This window comes from the organism of the source record quoted next, unplaced genomic scaffold (genome assembly GCF_019419815.1).
Source record: "Pyrus x bretschneideri cultivar Hongxiangsu unplaced genomic scaffold, Pyrus_bretschneideri_v1 Contig2, whole genome shotgun sequence".
Classification (NCBI taxonomy): Eukaryota; Viridiplantae; Streptophyta; class Magnoliopsida; order Rosales; family Rosaceae; genus Pyrus; species Pyrus x bretschneideri.
Window position 1 is genome coordinate 4,963,527 of NW_025999501.1, and position 13,396 is coordinate 4,976,922.

Genomic DNA, 13,396 nt, shown 5'->3' on the forward strand with positions numbered 1-13,396 from the left:
TTGTGTGACAATAGACAAGCTCAATTGTCTTTTGCTTCACATGGTCCCTTAGAAAATGGAACCTAGTATCAATGTGCTTGCTCCTTCCATGTTGAACAGGATTCTTTGCAAGCTTGATTGCAGACATGTTATCCACATGAATCACAGTCGATTCCACTTGTGGATGACACACTGACTTCAATAGATTTCTTAACCAAATTGCTTCACATACTGTTGAGGCTACAACAACATACTCGGCTTCACATGATGACAAAGCAACAATTGATTGCTTCTTTGAAGTCCATGAGAAAGCTGTTGATCCTAGAAAAAACACATAGCCAGTTGTGCTTTTCCTTTCATCTTAGTCACCTCCCCAATCACTATCTGAATAACCAAATAATTTTGCATTTTCACCAAAATTATAAAACAGACCATAGGTTAGAGTACCTTTTATGTACCTCAAAATTCTCTTAGCAGCCAGCCAATAAGACTCCCTTGGCGTTTCCATGTATCGACTCACGAGTCCAACACCATAAACTATATCAGGTCTTGTGATTGTAAGGTACCTTAGACTTCCAACCAAGCTTTTGTACACGGTTGAGTTTACAAACTCACCTTCTCCTTCCTTGGACAGCTTCAATCCAGTTGCAACTGGAGTGTTGACAATATTGCACTTATCCATATTGAATTTCTCCAATATATCTCTCATGTACTTTTGTTGAGAGATGTAGATACCGTCACTTTCTTGCTTCACCTCTATGCCAAGAAAGTATGACATTAATCCATTGTCAGTCATCTCGAATTCACTGAACATGGATTGCTTGAACTCACAGAACATTGCTTCATTATTTCCTGTAAACAACAAGTCATCTACATAGAGACAAATAATTAAGAACTCCCATTTTGCACCATTCTTCATGTAAACTGAATGCTCGTATGGACATTTCTGAAATCCATTTTGGTGAAGGTAGTTATCAATCCTTGAGTTCCAAGCTCGTGGTGCTTGCTTGAGGCCATACAAAGCCTTCTTCAAACGATACACCTTTTCTTCTTCTCCTTGTACTTGGAAGCCTTCCAGTTGTTCCACGTACACTTCTTCCTCAAGAACTCCATTAAGGAAGGCTGACTTGACATCTAGTTGATAAATTTTCCATTTATGATGAGCGGTAAGAGAGATTAGCAATCTTACGGTGTCAAGTCTTGCAACTGGAGCATAGACTTCATCATAGTCCACTCCATACTTCTGTTTGTAGCCTTTTGCTATAAGCCTTGATTTGTACCGATCTACACTCTCATCTGCAGTGCGTTTGATCTTGTACACCCACTTGACACCAATAGCCTTCTGATTTGGTGGAAGCTTTGTCAACTTCCAAGTGTCATTTTTCTCGATAGCATGGATTTCTTCCTCCATGGCTATTCTCCAACGATCTTCTTCCACAACTTCATTGAATGAGAGAGGCTCGTGGTCTGCATACAAGCAGAAAAGGTTGGTTTCTTCTTCTTCTTCTTGTCCATATATCTCGGTGAGACTTCTTAGCCTTACTGGAGTTGAGGAGCTGCTTTCTTCACTAGATGTCGGACCACTCCTTGCAATTCTGTGCAATGGAGTTATTGTGGTTGTTTGAGCAGGTTGTTGCTCAACAGGTGGTACAACTTCTGGTTCTTCAAAATCAGTGGAAACGATCTTCTCTTTACTGACTTCTTTGTTGTTCCACTTCCATGGCTCTTCCTCATTGAAGATGACATCTCTACTAACCACTAATTTGCCAGTTAGTGGGTTGTAGAGTTTGTATGCCTTGGACTCTTCACTATATCCCACAAACACACACTTTTCACCTCGATCATCGAGTTTTCTCCTCTTGGCTTCTGGAACCTGAGCATATGCAACACACCCAAAAACTCTTAGGTGTGCAACATTCGGCTTATACCCACTCCAAGCTTCTTGTGGTGTCATCCTCTTGACACTCTTTGTTGGACATTGATTCAACAAATAAATCGAACAAGCTACAGCTTCTGCCCACAATTCTTTTGGCAAATTCTTTTCCTTAAGCATGGACCTTGTCATGTCAAGGATGGTTCGATTCTTTCTTTCGGCTATCCCATTTTGCTATGGTGTATAGCAGCAGTTAGTTGATGCCTAATTCCTTGCTCCTTGCAGTATGCTTGGAAAGCATTGGAGGTGTACTCTCCACTTCTATCTGATCTCACAGCCACAAGCTTGTGGTTGCTTTCAGCCTCTGTGAGTGCCTTGAACTCCTTGAAGATTTTTAGGGCAGCCGACTTCTCCTTGAGAAAATAAACCCAAGTCTTCCTACTAAAATCATCAATGAAAGTAATAAAATACCTATTACCTCCATAAGACATGGGATCCAATGGACCACATATATCTGTGTGCACCAACTGCAGTGGTGCCCTTGCTCTTCATGTATCACCAACAGGGAATGATAGTCGTGCTTGCTTGCCAAGCACACAACCTTCACATACTTGGCGTGTGGCTTCAATCTGGGGTAGACCATGAACCATTCCTTCATTTGACAGCAACTTTAGGCCATTGAAATGAAGATGGCCATACCGAAGATGCCATTTCCATGACCCATCTTCCATTACACCGATGTTGCAACTCCCAATCTTTGTGTTCAACTTCAACGGGAACATTCGGTTTTTTGACATTTGAACACGTGCAATAAGCTTTCTTCTTGCATTCCTGAGAGTGAGAAACATATCCTCCATATGTACAACATACCCTTTCTGGAGTAGTTGAACAATGCTCAAAATGTTGCTCTTCATACCTGGTATGTAGTAGGTATCGAAGATGTATTATTCTTTACCATCCTTCTGGATGATTTTGATCTTTCCTTTGCCTTCAACTGGCAACTTTGAGGAGTCACCAAGACTCACAGATCCATAAGGCCCATCTTTGAGTTCGGCAAAAAACTCTTTCTTTCCACACATGTGGTTGCTTGCACAAGAGTCTAAATACCAGACATCTTGTTGGCTATTGATATCATGGTGTGCTAGTAAGACTGTAAGTTCTTCACCAGCATTTCCACTTGATTCTGCCATGTTGACATGCTCACCATTTTTATATGAACATTCATTTGCATAATGTCCATACTGCTTGCAACTGTGACACTGGATATGCGCCTTTCCTCGAGTAGATCTCCACTCCTGAGACTGACCTAGATTTTGTGCATAGCCTCGACCTCTTCCTCGGGCTCGTCCTCGGCTACGGTTGGATGAACTCACACGACGTGAGTTCCACTGCCCACGACCTTTATTTGGTTTGTCAATATTCAACTTTGACTGCAAAGCTTGCTCTAGCGTTGTGGGGCTTGCATTCTTCTGAATGCGTTGCTCGTGAACTATGAGGGATCCTAGTAGCTCCTTTGCGTTCATCGCCTCCAAATCCTTGAATTCCTCAATGGCAGTCACCACATGCTCAAACTTAGATGTGAGTGACCGGAGTATCTTCTCCACAACTCGTACTTCATCGAGTCTCTCGCCATTTCTCCTCATCTGATTTACTATCACAATGAGCCTTGAGTGATAGTCGGAGATGCTCTCTCCTTCATTCATGTGAGCAGTTTCAAAATCTGCTCGAAGTGACTGTAATCTCACTTTCTTGACCCGATCTACTCCTTTGTAGATTGTACTGAGTGTGTCCCATACTTGCTTGCTCGTTGTTGCTTTTGCAACATTCTCGAACGTTGAATCTTCTAATCCTTGATAAAGAAGATACAACGCCTTCTGGTCCTTCTTTCATAAATCCTTGAGAGTGTTCCTTTGATCTGCAGTATATGTGACTTCTTGCTCGGTAGTGGGTACAACATACCCATTACTGACAACTTCCCATAGCTCTTGTGATCCAAACAATGCTTTGAATTGGATGCACCATCTTTCATAATTTTCTTTCTTCAATGTGGGAACTTGGAGCTGCACTAAGTTGGATGCCATAACTGCTGCACCTGCCAGAATGGTATTCTGGCTCTGATACCAATTGTTGGTATTGAAAAGTTTACTAACTCAATACCAAAATATGTGGGTGATAAGTTTACAAACTCTATCACACCTCTCACTTTCACTCTCAATAAAATTGGACAAAAAATTGAGAAATGAGGGAAGCTACAAGCTTTGGCAAACAAGGCACTTTGATATTAAAAAACAGATTGCAAATACACTTCTAGAATTGAATGACAAATCAGATGGGATTCATACACTAAAGCCTTACGAGAGGCTTCCTTAAATACAACACAACCTACACCTTTACACCATCAATTGACAGCACACAGACAGCAGCATATCTGTTGTGTTTAACACATGGGAACGTGAAAATGAAGAGACCAAATGTATTCCAGGTTGTCTACATTCGGCTAGCACACAGCAGCTGTCTTTCCAGCTGCAAATAACACAGATTCGACTAGCACATGGCAGCACACTGCTGTCTTCTTGCTAGCACATCACATGGCAGCACACTTGCTGTCTTTCATCACCATTCGGCTGAATAATGAAGGAGCAATGATGATTATATTTTGCTGGAAACAATCTGTAAAGAAAGGTTAGCATCACATGGACAGATCACATGACTTTTAATTTGAATTTCCAACAAGTTCCACTTGTTGATTGTGGTTAATTGAATTGTTACCTCATCTATTGTAAGTTGTGTTTCTCGTCTGTTAACCCGTATCTTCCGAATGTTAGCACTCAGGCGACAGAAAGACAGACTATAGTTGATACATTCAATAATGACACTTCTATAGTTGCTTGCTTGCTGTCCACAAGAGCTGGAGGCCAGGGTTTGAACTTGGTTGGAGCTGATACCGTAGTTATTCATGATATGGTTTTCAACCCGCAAATTGATCGACAGGCAGAAGATTGTTGTTATCGCATCGGTCAAGTGAAGTCTGTTACCATATACTTACCAAACTGAGAGAAGCACCTTTCAGGTTTACCCCCCACCCCTTCTTCCCTGCTTTTATAATGTGGTATTGGTTTGAGTCATAAACTTGAATGGAAAATTGTAGGATTATAACCTGTCATGTCTTTTACAGGCTAGTCACTAAGGGTACAGTTGATGAAAATGTCTACGAGATTGCGAAAAGGAAGTTAATGTTAGATGCTGCAGTCCTGGAATCTGGCGTGGAGATGGATAATGAAGGTGACGCATCCACCATGGGAGAGATATTATCGAAACTTTTGCTTGGTTAAAGATTTTCGATAACTTTACAGTCAATCTGCCGATAGAGAAACTGCAACTAGAAACCTTTGTAATTTAATTTTTGTATTTTTCTAGTCAAACACTTGACCTTCTAGCCACTTTGCCCAACCGATACCCAGTAGCCTGATGCATCAAGCCTAGAGGACTACTTCTTGTAGTTTTTTCTTTTATGTTCAAACATATTATATGTACATTTTCATATATTTTATAATTGAATATTTTTACTTGGTTTATTAATTATTGTTTATAATTTAATTACAATATTTTTGCCAAAAAAAAAAAAAAAAAAAAGACTTTGCGCGACGTGGTTCCTATAGTTGCGCAAAGTCTTCTTGCACGACGCAAGTGTTGTCGTCGCTCAAAGGCCTTTTGCTCGATGCATGTTATCTCTTCGTCGCACAAACCCTGCTTTCACAGACTTTGTGCTACGGTTTGCGCGCGACGAAGATGTCGTTGAGCTAATTTTCAGGCAACGTTTTTTGACTTTGCATGACAAAGGTATTTGCGTTGCGCAAACTGTTTTTTGTACTAGTCCTGTGTGGATTTGGGAAGAAAAAGGTAGGTTAAGAAGCAGTAGAAAATATCAACTTGCTTTAAAAAATTGTAAAAGAATTTCTGATGAAATTTAATACTGAATCATAACTAATAGATAATTTATAATTAATTGGTAAGACACATATTAGTTAAATATTGATTAATGTACTTATTTTCTATTAATAACACTTTAAAAAAAATTTGTTTAAAAAATTTGTTTTACCTACTATTACCCTGAAAATGACGGCTTATAATACATGTGATATCTGAATTGTAAATCAATGTTGAATAAAAATTCTATAAGCTGTAGATCGATGTTGTGTCTAACATATATGAGTGTGAGGCACCTAAATTGAAAGCTCCCTTTATCTAGTATGAAAATATGTACCTGTCGTAGATAATATAGTAAATGACTAATGATCAGTTAAGATAGTACAAATAGCGGTATTCTTTGTTTCCAAACGAATGATGGTTTTGGTAATTATCTGTTAGACATTAGACACTCCGATAGTACATTCGCTAGATGGGATTCACAACCCACACAAAAAATTGTCGGGAAAATGTAACATATATATATCGAAGATTCTAAGTGAAGCAATGCATATATGCCACCCCAAAGTCGTTGTGTATGTCACAACCAATTACGCTTTAGTTATAGCCGTTTGATAAGAAAAATTACACTCCATGCATATATGCATAACTGAATATGCATGAAGGACGAAGCAATGGCCAAGCTAAATTCTCGTTGCACCGCCCATTTCTTTCTCACAGCAAAATTTAGCTCCATCCATCTTTTAGGACCTCTCCCTTCTCTCTCTCTCCTTCAAAACCTATCTGTAAAGTATCCCATATATTCTTCCTCTCTCCCATCCCCACATACCCCCATCTCCCAATTGTAAATATCATTTCCCTCTAGACCAAGTTAAAAAGGAAATACAACGCCTCTCTTTCTGCAGCCTCTCTCCATGAATCGCTGATCGGAGTATGATGTGGTTTTCACGCACAATGTATCGCTAACTTACACATGCATCATACAAATTATGGTGATGATGATGGCGAGCAAGTAAAGTGTATTAATTGGCGGAGAATCACATTAAACACACTGATCTGGGTTGAAAAATCAAGAGAAATGGAGGTGCAGAGGATGAGGCAGTTGATGTTATTATGGTCTAGAATGCAAAGCGCTCGTGTGGCCCTCGTGGGTGGGAATCACACCGCCGCCCGGTTTTGCACTCGCTAAATTCTTTTGGCTTTCCGCGCTAAATCTCCCTCTCTCTCTGTCCCAAAACAATCATTCATCTGCTCTCTTTTTTTTCTCACAATTAAATCTTTTACCTGTCTTCACCAGCTGAAATATTAGTCTAGAAATTCTCAAATTTTGCTCACAGAATTAATACTCAATATTTTTTTTTCGAGACTATGGCGTTCAATTTGGTCCAAGGTTTCCGTGCCAAACGCCACCCGAAGTATGCTGCTCCAATCGGATTGTATCCAGATGCCAAGTACTTGGTTATTCGAATTCCGGATTCTAGATCCTTGATCCTCGTCGCTCGTTCTTTAATCTTGGCTTTGTGCATCGTCTCGCTCCCATGGTTGAACTCACTCCTTCCCACAGCAACCACTTATCTGCCTAAAATAATTAGCTCATCCAACGTCGTTAATCTGGAGCTCCTTCCTTTGATCTTCCGTGACTTGGCCAACGAAGGCCTATACAAGAAAGACACACATAAAGCTATTTTCGTAAGCAGCGGAGACAACGAAGCTGTCAAAGCATCTCAGATCCTCAATAGCGAAGATATTAATGAGATCGAGCTCATTAACTCCGACATGCAAAGCTCAGTCCCTGAAAACTCAATCGACTTTGCATTCGTCTCTGCCTTCCCTGCAGCCTCAAAGTTCGTTGAAAGGACTCTTAAAGTTGGTGGGATTGTCGTGCTTCAGCTCAGCAATGACGCTTCCAACATCTTCAAGAAGCCTGACAACTACAAAATGGTGTACCTGAGGCGATTTGACAAAACCATTTTTGCAATGAGGAAGACCAGCAACCGTGCAAGCGAAACTTCGTCCTCTACCACCACCTCTCCCACAAGGAGAAGGCTCTTGGCTAGGGAGGCAAAGAAGGAGGCGCTGAAGAATCTAGAAGATGTGCTTCTAGAACCCCCGAGAGCCTCGTCTGGGAAATCAAGGAGGTACTTAAAGCGAACAAGGTACCTTCCGGACTTGATGGGTGACTCGCTCGAGAGCTACCCTAGGAGGGTTTTTATTGATGTAGGGTTGCCGGAGAAGGAAGGCGGAAGTGGGACAAGCTGGTTCACTAAGAACTACCCTACCCGGAACAAGAACTTTGAGATGTACAAGATTGAGACTGTGACAGAGGAGAGTTCCGGTAAGGAGGTGGTTCAAACCGGAATGTCAGAGTGGCTGAACAAGAATGTTAAGGAGGAGGAGTACGTGGTGATGAAGGCCGAGGCCGAGGTGGTGGAGGACATGGTAAAGAGTAAAGCGATTCACTTGGTGGATGAGCTTTTCTTGGAGTGTAAGCCACAGGGACATAATGGGAAAATTAATATTAGGAGCCGCAGGGCATACTGGCAGTGCTTGGCATTGTACGGACAGCTTCGGGACGAAGGTGTTGCGGTGCATCAATGGTGGGGTTAGACTGAAAAAAGTTTCCGAAGCATAGAGAGAGAGAGCAGAGGGAGTTCCATGAGTTCACAGAGAGAGAGAGAGAGAGAGAGAGAGAGGTAAAAATATAGCAAGCAAAAATCTGTCGTTTTTTTTATTTTTTATTTTTTCTTATTTTCGATTGCGTTTGTTGTGTGGTGTGTACTTGTATGTATGGGCTTGGAGTTCATATAATTCGTCGTCATGAAGAAAAAGAAGAAGATGTCTGCAAGATCAAGTGACGACGATGAAAAGAAAAAGATGAAGCGTTTGTGACAGGAGGAATGGTTTCAACGGAAAGTTGGAGGGTGTTCTGTTAATAAAAAATAAAATAAAATAAAAAAATCGAAACAAAGAAATAAATACAGAGAGGGAGATACATATAGAGTGTGCTGTGGCCAATTCCTTCATTGATTTTTGGTACTTGTATCATATAGTCATGATTCAGAGCTATAAGCTGCTCAGATGTGTATGAATTGGGATCATGATTTTACAGAAATTTCAAAATTTGCTCATATATGAGGCGTCTAAATTCAAGTTCTCTAATAATATCATATATGCATCTTATTAACTTTATTATGTTTTATCTTGAGCCGATTTGATTTCTCTAGTTTCACCAACCCTCTTGAGTTAAATATCTTCTATCTTGCAGTTGATAAAGAAAGGTTTTTGGTAGTAAGCCACTTTGGGGTTAGCTCAGTAACGAGGGCCGGTAGAGTGGTGGGTCAGATAGGCTAAAGATTCAGAGTTTGAAAAACTCCTTAGTAACCAAAAGGTTGTCAAGAATTAGCCTATGGGTCATAAGCGACTCATAAGGGACTGCATTTTTGTTGAATTACTCAACTCCTTATTCTTGAGGTTAAAAAATTTAGTTACGTTCAATTGCTTGTTTTGTATACATATTCTAATATACAAGCAGTAATGAGATACATCTTGATTAAATATGGAACCTCGACTGCAAGAGTAAATGCTCTCAATCACTTGTTGCAAGCCATTAGCTATAAAAATCCTCTTTAAATATCTGGCTGCTGCACTAGCTCTCGTGTTTTTGTTATATGTATAAATGCTTTGGCTAACCAAAAGATTGGGACGAAGTTTGTAGTTGAAATCTGGAAGAATAAGTGTTTGACAATATCAGACGCTTAAGGGTGTGCACAATCGCTTGGGCGATCATGCCGACCAGCAGCAATATTAAGGTTGTTCAGAGTGCTTAAGCGAGTGCATGAGGCGTTCAGGCGGCCATCAATGGTTTCAAAGGGTTTTCCAAGTGTCTTAAGTGTGTTCACGCAGCACTTAAACAAGCAATGAGTTTTTATTTATTACTTTGAAGGATTTATTTTTCGTACTTCAACTCCGATTGTAACTTAGATTATTAACATAACGAGAATTGCAAGGGAGACTCCAAGAGGATTAGAGTAGACAAAGAAATACCTAGAATTTGTAAGGGAATTCTTTTAGCCAAATTTGCTTCTTTTTACTAATGAAATTTTTCAAGGCAACCACTAGAACGTAAACAAAAATTACTAAACCTTGTTATATTCTTGTGTTTTTTTAAACCTAAATGGCTACTATTATTGTTATGTGAAATCCAATATTAGTCCACTTCAAAGCTCACCAAGTAACAATCAGAATCAAAAGCTCCAAAAGTTCTCTTTCCAAAAATTACCACATACATAAAAAGTTAATATTAATAGCATACAGGCACCTTCTCCAAATTCAACACCCAGCAGGCTTATCCTGCTTTTTTATTTGTCACAAGTCACCACCTATACACACACACACACACACACACATAAATATAGATGTTCTTTTGCATTGCGACAATTTAAACACAGCACAAAGAGACAGAACACCAGAAACCCTACACAACTAGTCGTTAATTACAACTCTCACGAGCAATGCCAACGACAGAGTTGGCAACGTCAAACAAAATCCTAAGGTTCTGCTGCTGCAAGTTGGCTATCACGTTCAACACCGAGTTCACATTATTGGGAGCTGCCGCCATCGCCAAGCAAGCCAGAGAACCCGAGCTGCTGTGAATCAAGCTGTTCTCCATTGGCAGTGTCAACTTCAACCCCGTGAATTGCAACGTGATGGCTGGGGCCACAACTTCATTGGTGGCAGAAAAACAAGTGTCAAAGGCCCCTAATGACGAAAATGGTCCGTTCAGTTGTTTTCTAAATTCGTCCCGGAGTGCCATGTAGACGGGTTGCACAAATCGGGTTATGACCGTGCCCGAGTCTATGATGGTTCCGGCCCCGGTGTTTGGGTTGAATGCTAGAAGCTCCGGTGCAATGGGTACAAGAACCCGGCCCACACTGATTCCGGTCAGGTTTACATAGTACAGTGAGGGCCGGCGGGGGTTTCTTAGAAGTGGGGTGGTCCGGATAGACTTGGGTTGGCCAGCCGGTCCAAGCTTGAGTGACCCGGAAAAGTAGTAAGATTTGAAGCTTGGTAAACAATACGAAAACACGCCGGAGTAGAGTGACCCGGTCTGTGAGAGTAATGACATGGATCCGCGACCTAGACCCAATAGCCCTTGGGATGGGATCGACCCACCTGAGATGGAATTAATGCAACCAAAAGAGTACTTGGGAATAACATCTTTACCTAGTGTCAAAGCATCTTGTACTAGGGTGGCAGAAAATGATGAATCTCCACCATACGATTGGTTAAAGAAGCAACCGTTGGCCGCAGTAGACCCAGTGGTGGAGCATGAGAGCCCGCGAGCCTGAGCACATTCAGGCACTGAGCAATCTAGTGACCCGTATGTGCTCGATGAGTTGGGTAAGAAAGTGGTAGAGGAGCACCCTGTGCAGCCCGAACATGGAGCCCAAGCAATGTCATTGCTAGTGTCTAGGACCATGTTCATGAGCTGACCCGGGGTACCGATCTTGAGCCGGACCACGTAGTTGGCAATGTTGAGGACCTGCTGGCCCGAAGCGATCGGAGCGGAGGTGGTCTTTTGGGCAACTAGGCTTGACAAGTAGTTAAACCTAGCTGGATCTTTGGAGGCCATGTTGAGCACAGTGGTGAACAAAGAGTCTGTTTTGGGTGGGGAGAAGGGAGAGCATTTGCTGTAGGTGGGAATGATTGAGAGGTCATCTGAGCCGTCAGATTGGGATGAACAAGAAGGATCAAGGGCTTTGGCAATGGAGATTAACAGGGCAAAGAAGAAAAATGGGGAAATATTCTTCAAGTCCATGACTTTGGAGTCAAGATATGGACTCTAAGCTGAGCAAAGAAAGAATGCTTGTAGTGCGGGTGGAGGGTTATGAGAACCAATATGTATATATAAGTTGTTGGGGGTTAAATTATTGTAGCCAATGCGTCCTTAGAATTATTGGGAATTTAAAAGCTATATCCTCTAAAATCATGTGAAAATTGTGGGGACCGTTGGTGAGAATAAGGACGGATCAAGTTGGAGGATGTGCTGCTTGTGACAACTGATCAGTTGAGGATCCCAAAACAGCCAAGCTCTCTGACTCTGACTGGACCAAAAGAAGAATGTCGTTATTTAGTAGAGTTCAAACCCTTAAATTCAGCCCCAAAATCTGTCAAATGAAATAAGGGTGAATGTCAAATTACTGAGTGAAGTTCAAGCATTGCATTGTGTGATCTAGCATGTGTTCTAGTACTGCACAAGAGAGCAATTACATTAATCAAATCAAGCACGGAAGATAGACTTTAGCGTTCTTGATGATTTAACCATCTATGTAGCTTAATTTTCTTTTTTCGGAAATGAAGAAAACCTAGCCGAGGTTCGAGGTGTTAAAGTAAATTTTGATTATATACAATCACCTGAAACCGTACTTAGGTAAATATGAATGTTTTATAGTCTGTAAACTTTTGAATTTAAAACGTTTGAGTTTACAGCTCGTCTTATGCTCACTTTAGATCTAGTGCAATTTCTGTAAACTTTTCACTAATCAATTCTTGATCTACTTCATCTGGCAATGAAGTCATGATATCTATGAACCCATTTTGACATCCAGCTCATTAGCGATTCAAATCGTATGATTTTACTTTTTTAAGTGTGGGGTGGATATAAGAAGACACCATTGGAGGGTTTGGATAATTGCAGTGAATGACAGCAGTATCCTTGCTTATTGTCCTTACTTGGGCCCATCTCGGGATGCGGTCGGTCACGGGTTAAGAAGACTTTTCGCCATGGCCCGGCTCCACTAAGCACAACCATAAGCCAGATGGGAATTAGGATTCGAGGACACATACATATATTTTGTAGGGCTTATTCTGTAATATATTTCAACGTTTCAATCGTTTATCTTTTATGTTTTACTTTAAAGATCATGTCTACCAAAAATTATTTAAATCTGAAATCATATGATCGTTGTATTAAATTTAGTGTTTCTTTGCATAACCATATTAGTCTGTTTTCTTCACTACAACTCAATGTTTTAATGGTTTTGGATTTGTCTAATTTTTTTAAAGGAATGATCAATAAATGGTGTATTAAAATATAGACGGTTTAGATCGTTAAAATACATTACGAAGTGAGTCCTACAAAATAAGTGTCAAAATATGTATCAAAAGCGTACATCCTAAATCCTAACCCCTAGATATATAGGTAATGAATTGTGTTAGCATCAGTCGCAAGTTGGCACGTGATGCTAATCATGCTATCACAATCGTTGATCAATGCTCATTTGTGGCTCAAAAACATCAATAGTTTTATGTTAACGATCGTGCACTCACAATTGACATTATTTCAATATCGAGTATGAACAAAGGAAAAAAAATCAGAATTGTCAAAAATACACCAACAATGTTCCTATCTCACCCCTCATTTCAATAGCATGAAAAATGAGACAGGAATATTAAAGAGCAGATTACATCTAAGTTATACTTAATTGATTGCGAGTTCCATAAAGAATCTCACAATAATCGCAAAGGCTACAAACGAAGGAAACAAAGCTCTTTCTTTAAGTTTGGTGGGTGTTGCACATTAGCCCACCATGCTCACGAGATTACATTGTTCAGCTT

The 13,396-nt window shown here is 40.5% G+C and overlaps 2 protein-coding genes and 1 long non-coding RNA gene across 3 annotated transcripts; 2 read left to right on the plus strand and 1 right to left on the minus strand.

The window, feature by feature from the left end:
• The first annotated feature begins 4,440 nt into the window (after positions 1 to 4,440).
• Positions 4,441 to 5,427, plus strand: LOC108866158. The gene is made up of 2 exons (XR_001951974.2): positions 4,441 to 4,922; positions 5,028 to 5,427. It is a non-coding gene; the product is annotated as an uncharacterized LOC108866158 (long non-coding RNA).
• A 1,720-nt stretch (positions 5,428 to 7,147) lies between these two features.
• On the plus strand, positions 7,148 to 8,386 carry LOC103934551. The gene has a single exon (XM_009344302.2). It carries the CDS (start codon positions 7,148 to 7,150, stop codon positions 8,384 to 8,386), a length of 1,239 nt encoding a protein of 412 aa, XP_009342577.2.
• Positions 8,387 to 10,023: 1,637 nt separating this feature from the next.
• Positions 10,024 to 11,616, minus strand: LOC103962876 (aspartyl protease AED3). Its single transcript, XM_009375652.3, has one exon. It carries the CDS (start codon positions 11,595 to 11,597, stop codon positions 10,269 to 10,271), a length of 1,329 nt encoding a protein of 442 aa, XP_009373927.2. The 5' UTR covers positions 11,598 to 11,616; the 3' UTR covers positions 10,024 to 10,268.
• Positions 11,617 to 13,396: the final 1,780 nt, after the last annotated feature.

What these genes read in the sequence shown, in the direction of transcription:
- LOC103962876 (XM_009375652.3), bottom strand. Translation starts at nt 11,597, where the DNA reads ATGGACTTGAAGAATATTTCCCCATTTTTCTTCTTTGCCCTGTTAATC.
- LOC103934551 (XM_009344302.2), top strand. Translation starts at nt 7,148, where the DNA reads ATGGCGTTCAATTTGGTCCAAGGTTTCCGTGCCAAACGCCACCCGAAG.